This window comes from Amblyomma maculatum, chromosome 6 (assembly GCF_055883805.1).
Source record: "Amblyomma maculatum isolate TAMU_Amacu chromosome 6, ASM5588380v1, whole genome shotgun sequence".
NCBI classification, from domain to species: domain Eukaryota; kingdom Metazoa; phylum Arthropoda; class Arachnida; order Ixodida; family Ixodidae; genus Amblyomma; species Amblyomma maculatum.
In genome coordinates, this window is record NC_139349.1 from 157,439,134 (window position 1) to 157,454,502 (window position 15,369).

The window sequence follows — 15,369 nt, forward strand, 5'->3', positions numbered from 1 at the left end:
GCAGGTTCTGCAGTACTCTCATTTTTTTTTTTTACCTTCCCTCTTACTCGACATATCTCAGCCTTCATGCAGCCTGCCGAGTTGTGGGTGGATTTGTAATTTTCTTCAGTGCTGCCCTCTTGAAACGCAACCAGAGTTGCTTGTGATCTTTAGGTTTTTTTTAGGCCCATTCCCGAGTTTCGCGTCATCGTAGGCGTCGGACTCGTAACCACCTCCGCTGCCCTTTCAACCCCCCTCTTCCTCCTTGGCGGCGAGCGCACGTGTTATCCGATTGCTGCGCGCGCTCCTGCCACTCCCGTTCGCCGCTGTGTATATTCCCCTCCCCCCTCATCCTGCGTGGCGGTGAGGGTGTTCTCTGGTCGCCGAAGCGCCGGCTCGATATACCAGCGGATAACGATGCGTGCATCTCAAGCCGAAACGCAGTCCCGTTCTCTTCACTCCCCAGCGGCATCAGTCAGTCGCTGGTATCTGTTCCTCGCGCAACGTTCCTATGGGCCCACGCGCTGCCTCCCGCAACCTCCGGATAACTTAATTGCTCTCTTCATTTCTCCGACCAAAAAGCTTCTTTTATGACAGGCAAGAACTGTTAGTGGAGTGTTTCTTGAAGGAATACGTGTGAAAAATTAAAAAAAGTCTGATTGTACATATGTATCCTGTCGAAATCTTTGCCTCAAAAAGATCAAATAGCTGATGCAGCTCAAATTTCGCATTAGGAAGTAAAATAATCGTCAGCAATGTTTTTTTTTAACAGAATCCTCAGGAAGCAGCACTGCACTTGGCAGCGCTGACAGTGTCATCCCTCCCTCGTTTTTATAGTAACGACTTGCACGTCCAATTTCAAGGATATGACACAGGTAACTTTATTAAAAGACAAGATTACCAGTGACATGGTACCCAAATAAAAAAATATGAACACATAAACACAATCAGCAGCAAAAAGCTTTCTATTAGAAAATAAAAGCACCATCACTGCAATTTGCACTCTGGGACTTAGCCATAATGTTGCCAAAGTTCAGTGCTTGTACCTTGGACTACAGGAGCACACCACCAAACTTAGGACCTTTCTTCATGCATCCTGCTGTGTCGAGATACCTTCGTCGTAATCTTTCGTACTGCCCTCTTGAGACATGACCTCAGTTTGGGGACGCATGTTTCCTTTGGAACCCATTTTCTCAGCAGAGTTCATGCGAAGGCTGCCAGCACTGAGTGTTATCCATCATGTTCCTGGCGGAGGCCTGCACATTTGCTTGTAAAGGTATGACTTCCAGCAACATATGTAGCTTTGATAAGTCACCACATTGCCAGTGACATGTCAATCAAGTAAAAGATAAAAACATATCAAGTGTAAAAAGTTCTCAATGAGAAAATAAAAGCACCATCACTGCTGTTTGCACTTCAGGGCTTCGGTCACAGCTTGGTCAGACCTGTACCTTATCTCTGTATGTCACCATCTGTATGTCACCAGACTGCAGGTGATATGTCACTCAGATAAAAGACACACTTAAAAAGTAGCAAAACGAAAGTTTTCAATGACAAAGCACTGTCACTGCTGTTTGCAATCTGGTACTTCAGTCACAACTTTGCCAGTGCGCAACACCTGTACCTGGGGCTTCAGAAGTCTACCACGAAGTTTGGGGCCTTTCTTGATGCAGCCTTCTGTGCTGAGGGTTGCTTTATCATTCTCTTTGGAGCTGTCCTCTTGAAATGTGACCTTGGTTTTAACAAGCATGTTTTCTTTAGGCGCCGCTTTTTGGGCAGAGTCCACAGGATGGCTTCCAGCACTGCAAGTGTCGTCCTTCACGTTCACAGTAGCAGCCTGAATATTTGCTTGCAAGGGTGTGACCTCCCGCAACACTGGTGGCTTCTTTTCAACAATGCCCAGTTGTTCGCGAATTTCCCTCTTTCCTTGCACACCTTCAAACAGAGAGAGCCAGACGATAACTAAAGTCAAATACAAAAAATACAAGAAAATGCAAGTGAGAAGAAAAGGAAAGGTGTTGTAACTGACTCCCTCTGAGGCCGAGGATTCCTAAACTAAATGCCACGCAACCTTGAGTTACTTCAATTTTACAGCTAAACATAATGTAATTGTTCACTGCAGAATACTTTACTGCCCAACTGCTCATTACTTAATATTTAACAGCACAAACTCAGCGGGGTGCAGTGCCCCTTCATCCTTTATTATGAATCACTTTTATTATTAACCTTTAAATATTAAGAATGCACTGTAATCAACTAGCCCAATGGCAGTTTCTGTTATAAGCTCATTACTTATCGAATTAACACTTCCTGAGGGTCATAAAATTTTGACACACTTTAAACAGCAACAAAGGACAAAACAAAGGGTTCCCCACAATTTTTGAAAGCTACAGAGGTTCCCTGAGCTTTTTCTACAGGTAGGCGCATACCTAGACCCCACTCCAAGGGAAGTGATGAAAGAACAAGTGAAAGAAGGAAGGCACAAAGAGACTGTAGAGTGGGGGGCTCCAGATAAACACTGACCACCTGGACATTGTTAACATGCATTAACATGACAAGCATGGCCAACACATCCACGGGTTGATCCTGTGCCTTTAAGCTCAGTTGCAGTTGCCAAACAATTTTTAAAATGAAATGTTTTAAAATGAAAAAATTCCTCCTCACTGTTCGATTCAGTGAATAAGGTAAGTAGTGCATGTTCAAAACTTTAAATCGATCGAATCTCTCCTGAATATTTTAAAATTGTTTCTACTCGCAACAAATGAGTGCACTAAGTTTTGAAAAATGTTCTGAAAACTTAAGGGTGGATTTAACATGAAGCATTAAATATTTAAAATCATTTTTGAAGCGCTGAAAACAGCACATAAACTAGGCTGGTGGGTTAGATACATCATCCGGTATAACCCACAGTAGATGTAAAAAAACCTTGCCCATCAGCATAGTTTTCATGCTCGAGAAACGTGCAACATTGATCTAAAGCCAATATAGAAATGCCTCATGTGGAGTTTCATATTACTGTCTACACAGAGCACAACTAGAGGTCACTCAAGCACAGCTCAAACAACTCTGCACAAATTCCAACGACAGAAAGTTTCTGCAGTCACTGATAAGGCAGGTCAAATCAGATGCAGCTGCTACTGGTTACCTGACTGATCGCCAAACACTCATTCACTGCCCAGCTCGCACACTGATGTATGGTAGTCCCAGCAATGGGCAGATTGCACACCACAGCTTTGCGCAGTTGTGATCATAGTGAATGATAACAGATGCCCTTTCTTGATTCCAAAACAAGACTGCACAAAAAGTGCATCTGTTATGTGAAGAAAAAATCGTGCTTCCTGACAGCTAAAGTAGGAGGGTATGTGCATAATGAAAGAAATATGGTAATTTTCGAACACGTAATTAGCATAAAGTTGAAATAGTGCACACCATAGTTTAGTTTGCAACTGTTTACAGGGACCACTCTGAAACCACACAGCTTAAAGAGGCCACCAGTGTCTGTGGAAAGGAGGGTTCAGCATTGCAATGCAGCACATGTCATAGGGCGGCATTCATAAACTCACTCTGACTGATTAACTCAATAACAGCGACATGACAAAGCATACGGTCATTGTCAGTTCCAAAGGCTAATTTTTCTATGCGTGTGACATGAAAGTCACAGTTAATTTGCAGTATTTTAGGAGTGAAGAAAAAACAGCGCGAAAACGAAGATGAGACCACGCTGCTTTTTCGCGCTATTTTTTCTTCACCTCTATTATGCACCAACTAGCCCGCCAAAATGCTCTCTTGGATTTTAGGAGTGTTAAATATTAATTACATGAAACAGTGAGAAGGCGTTATTTTTCATTACAACTTTGAAGTTGCCATCGTATGCCCTCATTTTAGCGAGTGATCAGCAGAAGAGAAAAAAGTAGTAGGCATAGAAGTAGCAGTTTTTCGTCCAAGGTGGCAGCCACCTCCCACAGAGCCCAATGCAGGGATGGGTGGCAATTTTCCAGCAAGTCATGACCGCGTACAGCATAACATGCAAGTTTAACTCTAGCCACAAGGGAAAAATCAAAAAGAGAGGAGGGAAGTTATGAGAAAGAGGATAGCTCAGAGGTGCCTTCTATGAAAAGTGGCGGCCCAAATGGTGTACAGTTTAACCTCTATGTAATGGATCTCCATGCAGCAAATTCCTTGATATTACAAAGTTTTTCAATCCCCAACACCACCCCCACTGAAGTGCATGTATTTTAAAACTCGATGTAACGTACATGTTGCTGCAGTTGACTTGATATAACAAACTCGCGGCACCGTCTCTTAGCTAGTGCCAAGTTACTGGAAATTTGGCACAGCCCCGCAAGTTTCAGGGTGATGAAACACGAACTGAAGAAAAAGAATGCCTACTATAGCAACGAGCGACTGCAGCTGATACAATGTGCCGTGTCAGCGCCAAGTTGCATCTCCTTGGCAGATGCAGCAGTCTCTGCTGCTTTCGCTGTTGGAACATGGCACTACAATAGCTCATGCTTAAAAGTGGCAAAAAATGACAGAAAAAGACACGAGGCGACCAGCGTGTATCCATCGCTGCCACGCGGTTTCTCGAAGGCTCCTGCGCGCCTGTAGCGGGAACAGCGGAATGCACTAATGACGCGAGGCAGAGCCTATTTCCTGAGACAACGGTGGTGGGCGAGCGAGCGCGTACGGCGCCGCCAACGCATGCACTCTCCCCCAGACTGATTCCACCTCCCCACTTCCCTACACTCTCGTAGACTTGTCATGTGAGCCGTAGAGATGGAGGCTGCCGCTGCAGTTGCACAGTGCTATCAGTGCAATCGCAAACTATTTCACCGCTTCTATGACTGAATAATTCTAATTTGCTGTAAATGCTTTCAAGGTGGTTTCCCTTACATTAATTCCCAATCTGGTTGTCGTTCTACAGTGTCCTTTCGGGTCTTCATGCATAAAAGCTCTTCTCACTCCTAGCACAAGGGATGACAAGTTCTGCAAGAAAAATGTGTGAAAAATGGCTGACGCAAATGAAAAACTGCAGTTTCTGAAGTGAATGCTTAAAATGTCTTTAGCACTCTCTAAAGAAGTGTGGAGGGCCACATAGCAACCAATACAAACAACGGTGCTTGCAAGCACGTTCAAAGAACAATCAGCAACAAAAGTATGCAGGACCGGAGAAAAAGAGATTTTGGTACACCAGTACCGCATTATTTGGCGGCCAGTTGGTTTGACTAGCTCACATAACAGCATGGGGATATCAGCTTACATTTTCGATGAGGCACCTTGAAAGCTTTCATCCCTGACAATATATATGTACTTTTCAACCAAACACTTTGTGACATGCCATATAAACCTGCGAAAAATAAGTTTTTTTTCCCCCAATTGTGGCATGCGAAATCTCTGCCTTTCATATTACATGTGGAACCCAACAATTATCCTTAATTTGTAGTTCGTCTCACTTCTAGTCAGCACATCAACATCAGGCCTCCAGAAAAAAGAGGTGGTATCAAGCTGTGGCATCTGTTCTGCTTACTGCATCAATGGTTCGGACTTGGACGCCATTCCACAAAGCTGACCTTGAGATGCCATACGCAACCGGAAGCAGGACTCACATTATGTCAGGAATGCAAAAGCAGTTGTAAGGAGTTTTAGAAGAAATGAAATCATGGCTACTGAAAGCATTAGTACTCTTTAAAGCGCTCCCGGACTCCAGGAAGTGGCAGGAAGAGCCTGCAGTTCCTGTTGCCAGGTAAATAAAACGGGCTTCTCAATGGCATTCTCAAGAAGTGCAGGATACCAAATGCACTTAGCAGTACCAAAGGGTTTGCAAGGAACTAAAAGTTTAGTCCATATGAGGAAAGATTTTGCAAGGACTGTTTCAATTGTTCCTTTTTCCTGTAACAGTGCCTTAATGGAATGAGCTACCAAACAGTTTTAAATGCACAATCTCAAGAAAAATTTTCCATCTGTCTTCCTAAACATTTAAAGAAATTAATTATATAAAGGAAATTTTTGATTACCTTTTTTGTGACTGTATTCTGTTGACATTGTTTTACTGATTTTATTGACTGCATCTTTGCTCCTCCTGGTCTGCATTTGCCACAAGCTTGAGTTATGTCTACTCCTACCTTTGTCCAGGTTGGACTGATAGTATGTACAAACAAATCAATAAATAATCCCCAACTGTGATAACAGCACCTGTGAACAATAGTGACACATGGCTGCACTCACTGCTGGGATCTGTGCATGAAATTGGCATGTGTGCTGCCATCCCGCACAAGAACTGGAAGAGAGAACCATGCGATCACATGGTTCCCAATAGTGCTGGGTGCAGTATGCGAGTAAGAGCTGCTGTGTTCTTTCATCATCATCATCATCATCATCAGCCTGACTATACTCACTGCGGGGTGAAGGCCTCTCCCATACTCCTCCGATTAACCAAGTCCTGTGCTAGCTGCATCCACTTGACCCCTGCGAACTTCTTAACCTCATCCGCCCACCTAACTTTCTGTCGCCCCCTGCTACGCTTTCCTTCCCTTGGAATCCATTTTGTTACCCTAAGCGACCATCGGCTATCCTCTCTTCGCACTACATGTCCTGCCCATGCCCATTTCTTCTTGATTTCCACTAGAATGTCAGTAACTTGAGTAATTTCTCTGACCCACTCTGCACGCTTCCTATCTCTTAATGTTACCCCTACCATTTTTCGTTCCATAGCCCTCTGCATTGTCTTCAACTTAAGTAGAACCCTCTTAATTAGCCTCCACGTTTCAGCTCCATAGGTGAGTACAGGTGCTCTCCACATAGGTGTGTTCTTTCATGACGTGAAATTTTCTCATCAAATGTACCAGGGCACGAGGCAGAATGAGCTACCACTGGCCTCATGGAGATTCATCCCAGGCGGCCTAAATATTATGTATGTTTGGTATTATGCTGGTATGTTTGGCACATATGACCTGTGTATTACCAACATAATGCCAGTGTGGGGCCAGTGATTTGCGTTGCCTGATTTTTTTTATGGCAGGAACGGAGCAGAGTTGGACATGCAAGCACACAGTACATCCACTTCCTGAGTGTCCGTCTAGTTGTCAAGTCAACCACAAAATGCAGTGCATATAAATGCGTTCGGTGAGCTGCTCATGCATGCATAATATACAGATGAAAACATTTATCCTTCTATTTTTTCCTATCCCGAAATCGCACCTCAAATTTTATGTGGTCCCTATCATAGTGGGTTCTTAGGGTACTTTATGAATGTGTCTCATATTCACTTGTACAACACAAAACTGACAAACATTCAATTCTTTTGGCACAAGTGACAAACGTAATGGTGCAGTGCAACTTCTCATCACACTCAGACTTCACCAACACTGTTTGCAGATGTCGAAGACTTGAAAACTAAACTGGATACTCCATTTACTAGCCAAGATCCTGAGGGGACCAAGAGCTATTTCCACAGAGTGCCTTGATATCAATGTTGAACCAGTACAACATGCTGCATTTAAACTGAAAATTTTAGCTTTCTAGGGAACTCCCAACTCATTTTCTACAGTGCTCTAAGCTGGAATTTAACAGCATCATACACAACACAACAGTCGATAAACTCGTGTATGCATGCCCAGTTCAGTTCAGTCGTTCAGTCGTGTCCGACTCTTCGTGACCCTATGGACCATATCACGCCACGCTTTCCGGTCTCTCACTATCTTCCTAACATCACATAACTTCATCTGCAGCGCCTCAAGGATGCCATCTAACCATCGCATTCGCTGCCCAATCGTGAGCAAAAGTAAATGAATCTAGCGACAGCGATATGGATAGCTACTGCAACACATGCATGTCGATAAAAAGACGCACTGCTATGACTCTCAATCCCCGGTAGCTGTTGCTAGATGGCACTGCGATGCAGTTTTCCCAAGCTCTATCACCAGCTGCGCGTTGTATACCCCTTTTGCCAACACCTGCATCTTGCAGTAGCCAAGAACTGCGGGTTAGCAAAAGGTTTGACCCCTCACCAGAGGACACAGCCTGCTCTTCCTGGCTGTTGCGCATCATGGCTTTCAGGAGTTGTACTTCAAGAACCTCGGCTTTCCGAGTGGCTTCATGAGTCTCCCTGAGGAGGCGGTCCTCACGAAGCTGCCGCTCAGCGATAGACTTCAGCAGAAACGCCCGCTCCTCTTCCAGAGCCTTCACCCGGTGCTGCTCTATCTTGAGTAGTCCGGCCAAGGGGTTCCCGTCCGCAATTGCAGCGTCCGGCAGGGCCTGCTGCTCCTCCCTTTGCCTCACCAAGGCACCAGCCAGGCGATTGATCTCGGCAGTGGCAGAAGCCACAGACTCCTGCAGGACACACAAAAATACAACAAACTAAACAAAAGATATTTGGAAATGACCTGCCCCTATTCCAATAGGCAGGCATCAGCAGACATGAGCAGTACTTGTTTGATGGCAGGCTTTTTTTCAGGTCATAATCTCCAGTTTATAATGCTAGAAGGATCCAAATCGGGTGCATTGCGCCTAACAGCAGACGAACCTCCCATCATCGGAACCCCCCGCTTGCGGTTGTGGAGTCTTCATTTATACTGATGCCTCGTCGGGAACTTCAGTGAACAAAAATCGCGTTTCTCGCTGACATCCATGGCGGAGAAAGGAGAAAAACTCGGGCAGAAGCGTTAATTCCCGTCGAGGTGATGGCGGAACGAAGAAAGAGCGTCCCCGCCCGATCGCGTGTTGGAATGGTCATAGCCAATGGTGGGGCTCCTAACATACCATGTCATTTATAAAGCCAGTCGTGGCGCTCAACATAGGCGGAAACGATCCTTTTCTTTTCGTATTTTTATTAAGAATGTGCTGCTGCCGATATGGCTTCTAGGAGAAGGAGGTTGGGACTACTTCCCCGCGAAATTTCATGAGCTGGCGACACCATGGTGCGAAAAGCTGCGTGCCTGAAATTCGGTCAAATCCGCACTTTCACAAGCCACCGCGAGTGCTTTAATTGCATTTTTTACCAACTTCTCTTCGATTCTGGGCTTTGATTTTTTGATACATAAAAGAAGAGGCTTGGGAGAACAAAACATTGGAAGCCACAAAATAGACTTTTTCAAAACAAATTGCGGTTTTTTTCACCTGCATCTCCCCTTAAGCTGTCCATATCAATGATATTCATGCTGCCACTAACTTCCAGTGACAGTAATGTCACAGCCACTCACTCCCTTGGTTCGGCTGCCTTCAACTTGGAACGTGGTTGTGACAATGTCATCCCATGCTTCAGCACATTTCTGAAGCTTTTGTAACTTGCACCCAATACCTTGTCATACACACTGCATTGCAACACCAAAAGGACACAGCCCCAAGTCAAAAAGTAGGCCAAGCCAGGCAAGCTTTTTAAAACAAACTATTGTGCATCATTTGAAGGCATCAGTTGTCTGACGTGACCTGACAAAAGATGAATGCTTTTTGTACTCTCTTAGTAAGGTCCTCTTATTAGCAAATGTGACTTAATGAACTAGTGCCAAAACCCGGGACATTGCTCAGGACAAAGAGAAAACAACCACCTACATGTTATGCAAATAAATAACAAATAAAAATCCAGTTTCTATCCAAAGCCACTGACCACTGCTACCAAGTGCAACATGAAGCGACACAAGGTGAAGAAAACAGTTCTTCAGCCTCAAGTACCCGAGCCAAACCCCTGCATGAAAATCACAACATGGTTTGGTTTCTGGGGTTTAACATCCCAAAGCGGCTCAAGCTATCAGAGATGCCACCATGGAGGTCTCTGAAAACTTCCACCACCTAGGGTTCTTTAGCATGTACTGACATTGCACAGCATGGACGCCTAGCTTTTCACAGTCCTGAGCAGTATCGAAGATAAATGTATTTTCGATACTATCTTTAGACCCATTTTGTGCAACGGTATTTGGTATCGCATGCTGAAAATGAAAGTCTCAGTATCGGTATGGAAAACACATCTTTAGTGTACTGTGTATTTTAACGATACTCGATACTCAAAAGCCGGGAGGCAGCTCGGCCTGTATTGCCGCCTGAGTTCCCTCTTGCTCAGAGTTTCCTCCAAATGCCCCGTCTCCTGAGCCTCACCTATCTATCAATATTCATTTTTCATTAAAACTGAAGAAGCCAGCAGCAAGTAGGTGCTCATGAGGTTGTTACTTGTGAGGACTGAGTGCGTATCACGAAGCCGCTATAAGCCACTGACATACACACAGAAACAAAGAAACAAAAGTGACAATAAAACGCATAGAAGGTAAACACGCAGTAGGGATCACGTGCACTGCTATGCCCCTAGCCGCTTTCCCACCCTTTGCTATCTGCCCTCTTGTCCGTCTCGGAGGCATTTTATTTTCATCAAACAGCATGCTCAGTGTGCTGACGAACACAGTAACTTATGCTTGTAGCTTATGCTCCAAACCCCTGGGGTCTGTGTGTTGGTTCTGCTTGGCGACAAGAACACAAGCCTCTAAAGCCTAGTCGGCCACGGTGCACTCAGCTAACTGCTGTTCTTGTAGTTTACAGCATTTGATTCGAAACAAACCCATTCTTTGTAACTGCCCGAGAAGGGCCGGTTTCCACTAGGCATATTTATGTAAAAGCTATTACATCTAAAATTTTATGAAGCACACATCGTGAAAGCTATGTAAATGCACTTTTCCAGCACATAAGTTTGAATAACAATTATATGTTGTCATATAATTTTTGCCAGAAACATTTTAGCAAAATCTGAATAAAACCTGAAACAATAACCTTGTATCTTAAAGCAAACAGTAGTTAAGTTTTGAAATTTGTGAATTGACATCATATTAGCTTCTCTGTTAAAAAACACGCCGTGAAAGCTATGTAAATGCACTTTTCCACCCCATAAGTTTGAATGACAATTATGCGTAGTCATATAATTTTTGCCAAAAGCATTTTAGCAAAATTCATAAAAAGGAAAACCTGTAACAATAGCCTTGTATTTTAAAGCAAAAAACTTGCAACGTTTTGAAATTAGATAATTCGAATTTTGGTTATATCGAACTCGCGGAATATCCCCTTGAAAATCTCATGTAAAAGTATAGAAAAGATGCGTCGTATATCAAACTCAATTTCACCGGTCGTTCCGAGATATCGAGCTCCGCACCACGCATTGGATGTGCGCCTTCCCCAAAGACTATTGTATATATATTTTTTTCCATGGATCTAGGGCAGCGCCACGTCCTTTCCCCAAAGGAGCACACATCTGCGGTGATCGTTTGCCGCCATGTTTTCCGCGGCAGCACGTGACGTTTGCAAGCCATATGAGTGAAGGAATGAGAGGGAACCAATGTAGCAGTGGTGTTCTGGAGAGGGGAAAAACGCGACCCACTCTCCTGCTGAGCTTTATTTCTCCCCTTCCTCTCCCTTTCCCGGTCTTCGTTCGCAGCAGCACGCACTACGCATGCGCGGACAAGCGTGGCGGTAGCTTTCTCCAGTGCGTGTTGTGAACACTGCGCGGCGGCTGACATGCGATGCGCGTCTCATGTCGTGCTTTTGAACACGCGGAAGCTACAGCGGCTGCAAACACTAGCGGCAGATTTTTGGAGTGAAAAGCTTCACTACGAGGGTTAGAGCCGAGCTTCGCGTATGCCGTATGCGGTATGCCGTGACCGAGTGATGTCACAGCCAAGGCCAGCTGCGCAGCCCCCTCGCCAAGCTCTGCCGGCATTGCAGATGCCCATAGGAACCCATGCATTTGGAGGTAATCGTAACTATCACTACCCATCATTTACTAGTAAAGGGGTGTTTAGCTAACACTAATCAGACATTAACTATCACTAGCCAATAGTAATGGTTAGAGGTTTCGGGACGTCCATAGCCGTTACATGGTGACGTCATCGGCAGTGACATCGTGATCGGATGTGACGTCATTATGACATCACATCATTGACATGTTTGGTTTTGGTTTATAATAACCATAAATGATAATGACGTCACATCCGGTCATGACTGGTGGTGACCAGGAGATTCCCGCATATACGAAGCTGACCACGCCGGGCGTTCCATCCCTGTGTCCGTGCGGCAATTTCATTTGGTGCTTCCTCGAATGCCGCACCACAGAGCATATAGAAATACACTAAAAAAATAGTTAAGTCCCTCAATTAGGCTGACGTCAAGGATGTGACGTCACCCATCTGCCGTCAGCTATGAGACCAAGCAGAAACGAGTGCACTCCAATGTTGCCAGGCGGCGCTTCTTGCCTTTTGCGAGTGACAGATGCTGTGCCTTTCCTTTCCTGTAAACGAATTATAGAACGCTGCTGAATTTAGACTCACTCGACATGGAAGGCAAGGAGAGTTTAACTGCTGGCGAACGGCGCAGAAGACTGGAGAAATTAACTTCTGATCCCGAGGTAGTCACTGCTTTTCGCTACGTATATCCAGGCACAGCAGAGCTAAGCCATCTTTCATTTTTCTTTTTTTGAGAAAGTCGTCAACCCTTGCATGCGACGTAGCATATCCTGTGGCGGCTGCGGACGTTAAGAAGCAGCAACTTTTTTTTTTCTTTTGCGAGAGTCGCCTTTACTTGTCGTGCTGAACGTGCGACACAGCGTAAGCTATGGTGGCTGCTAACGTTAAGAAGCGGCAGAGTTTTTTTTTTTTTGCGAGAGTCGTTCATTCGTGTATTTAATAATCAACGAAAGCACGCAGTCAGCTGCGATCATGACACCGGTTTTTAGCATTGTTAGCTTCAAACGGCATTTGCAGCTATCACGCTTGCCAATGATTTTGTAGCAGTGGACTACACCCACCCCAAGCGCGGCGCGATAAATCGAACCAGATTTGTGCAATCAAGCCATCACACAGGCACTCTGCCAAGTTTACTCCCTCCCACTGCAGGAAGATAAACACTCCATGACGTTATCGCTGCACTGCATTTTGGCGCGCTGCCAATAAATGAGCTGTGGATGCGACAGTCAAAACGAAGAGACGTGCCATCGAACTCTTTTTATTTTTTTAATTCTCTGGGGTAAAAGTGGAGAGTGGGTTCATATTGCGAGTGGGTTGGCTACACAACAAATACAGTATCATTTTTCACAATCACAAGCAGCGTCTCAAGCTGGTTTCTGTATACTGAATTATCAATATATCGCACTATCTCATGGTGCCCTTCGAGTCTGATATATCCGGGTTCGACTGTATGTGAACTGATTGACAGCATATTAGACCCTCTGTTAAAAAACACTCGAAAGCTGAGCAAATGTACTGTTCCAGGACATAAGTTCGAACAACAATCACACGTCATATAAATTTTGCCAAAAGCATTTTACCAAAATTTGAATAAAATATATAACTATAGCCTTGTACCTTAAAGCAAAAAAACTTACGTTTTCAAATCTGTGAATTGACTGACATCATATTAGCCCCTCTGTTAAACAAACAAGTAGTGAAAGCTATGTAAATACACTTTTCCAGCACATAAGTTTAATAACATTTATGCGTTGTCATAATTTTTACCAAAAGCATTTTAGCAAAATGTGAATAAAGTAACAATAGCTTTGTATTATAAACCAAAATCTTCACTCTTATCTGCTGATAAAAAGCATCTTCATCAAATACAACAGGGCAGACATATGTAGAGAAGCTTTTCTCATTTGCCTCACTTATAGAATACCCACATCACGAGGCTCTTTCGGAACTAATAAAACCATTCAGCCATTTCAGCACATGGAAAATGGAGGGGCCACCGGGTAAGTGTGGCATATAAAATGAAAAGCATATCTGTATGTAGCCAAGTGCTCAGAGGTTGGTTCGTAAGAATAAATTTTCCTTGGCTGCTTGTGGAAGTGATCACTTCATTGTAACCATGGCTTAAATTCAGCGTGAAGTTCTGAGAAGGCTGCAGCTGCCCAGACTGCAGAGCTTCAATAAATCCATGTCAGATTTGTTTAAGCCCTTTCAGAAAAAAACCGCGCTGTAGGAATGCACTAAACATTCTAAAATGCACGGTAAAATTTCTCAACTTTGCTAATAACGTTACTGCATTTATCATATTGGGATTTCAGTGACTGACAAAGTATCAACGATACAGTATCAAGTATCTGTATTGAAAATCGATTTCGGTTCTGTAGCTTGTATCGGCATCGGAAAAAACAATTCTTCAGGGTATCGAGTATCGGTATGGAAGATACTTTTTTGAAGTGCCTTGCCTGACCCTGACTTTTTGTCTCCATCAAACAGCGGCCGCATCCCCCATCTTTCGGCACAGCAGTCTGGCGCCCTAACCACTGCACCACCGCGGTGGGGGGAGCACCTCAAAATGCTTGGGACAGTTCTGTAGCTTCAAGATGATTGAGCTGTGTTGAGGAAGAGCTGCTGATGGCTGCGAACAGACACGGCGGGCTTTCTGCGCACCCAAAACGGGCAAGTTCCCTCGTGTTGAGGAGCCGGCCCTAGAATATGTGAGGGACCTGCACAAGGATGGTTGTGCAGTGTCATTAGAAATGATACAGATGCAGATGTGCACAACTGCCAGGAAGCTGATAATTGCCGCAAAGGATTTCCGCGCTAGCTCCAATTGGACGGCTCGCTTTATGCGATGGAATGGACTTTCCCTGAGGCGGCGGACGTCATTGTGCCAGCTGCTCCCATCCGCGTATGAAAGCAAAATGATAGACTTCCATCACTTCGTCACTAGGCTTCACGAGAAAAGCGGTTACCTCATGTCGCAAATTGGAAACGCCGATCAAACTCCACTGACGTTCAACATGCCCTGGAATACAACTGTGAACAAGAAGGGTGCTCGGAGCGTCCTCGTGATGACGTCTGGCACAGAAAAACAGCGATGCACCGTCATGCTTGCTGTGATGGCCGACGGGCTGAAGCTGCCACAATACGTCTTTAAACGGAAGACTATTCTGAAGGAAAACTTTCCCGTGGCATCCATATATGTGCGCAAATGAAAGGATGGATGACTGCAGACCTGATGGTCAACTGGATTAAGACTGTTTGGGGACGAAGACCAGGAGCACTTCTGCTTCCCTCAATTCTGGTTTTGGACAGTTTCAGGGGTCACCTTGTGGACAGCGTGCGTGCTAAGCTTAAAGAGCTGCACAAGGACATTGCAGAGATTCCTGGGGGTCTGACTTCGCTGCTGCAGCCTCTCGACGTGTCGCTGAACAAACCGTTCAAGGACAATGTTCGAAGACTTTATGCAGAGTGGATGGCGATGGGCCAGCATAATTTGACGCCGAGTGGAAAGATCAGAAGGTCATCCATGGAGATGCTTTGCTCGTGGATCGCAGAAGCATGGAGCAGCATCCCTGACGAGGTAGTGGCCAAGAGCTTCAAGAAGACAGGCATATCGAACGCTTTGGATGGAACGGAAGATGACTTTCTGTGCGATTGTGAAGATGCTCCCAGCAACGAC

At 44.8% G+C, this 15,369-nt stretch overlaps 1 protein-coding gene across 1 annotated transcript in view; it reads right to left on the reverse strand.

The window, feature by feature from the left end:
- Positions 1 to 852: 852 nt before the first annotated feature.
- The window catches only part of LOC146187249 (protein Spindly-B-like), a 53,855-nt gene continuing 39,338 nt past the window's right edge, over positions 853 to 15,369 (reverse strand). Inside the window, exons 7-8 of the mRNA XM_084607584.1 lie at positions 7,986 to 8,307; positions 853 to 1,914 (exon numbers count right to left, since the gene is read on the reverse strand). Of these exons, the coding sequence (XP_084463710.1) occupies positions 1,544 to 1,914; positions 7,986 to 8,307 (693 nt within the window). The 3' untranslated portion in view covers positions 853 to 1,543. The remainder of the gene's footprint in view (positions 1,915 to 7,985; positions 8,308 to 15,369) is intronic.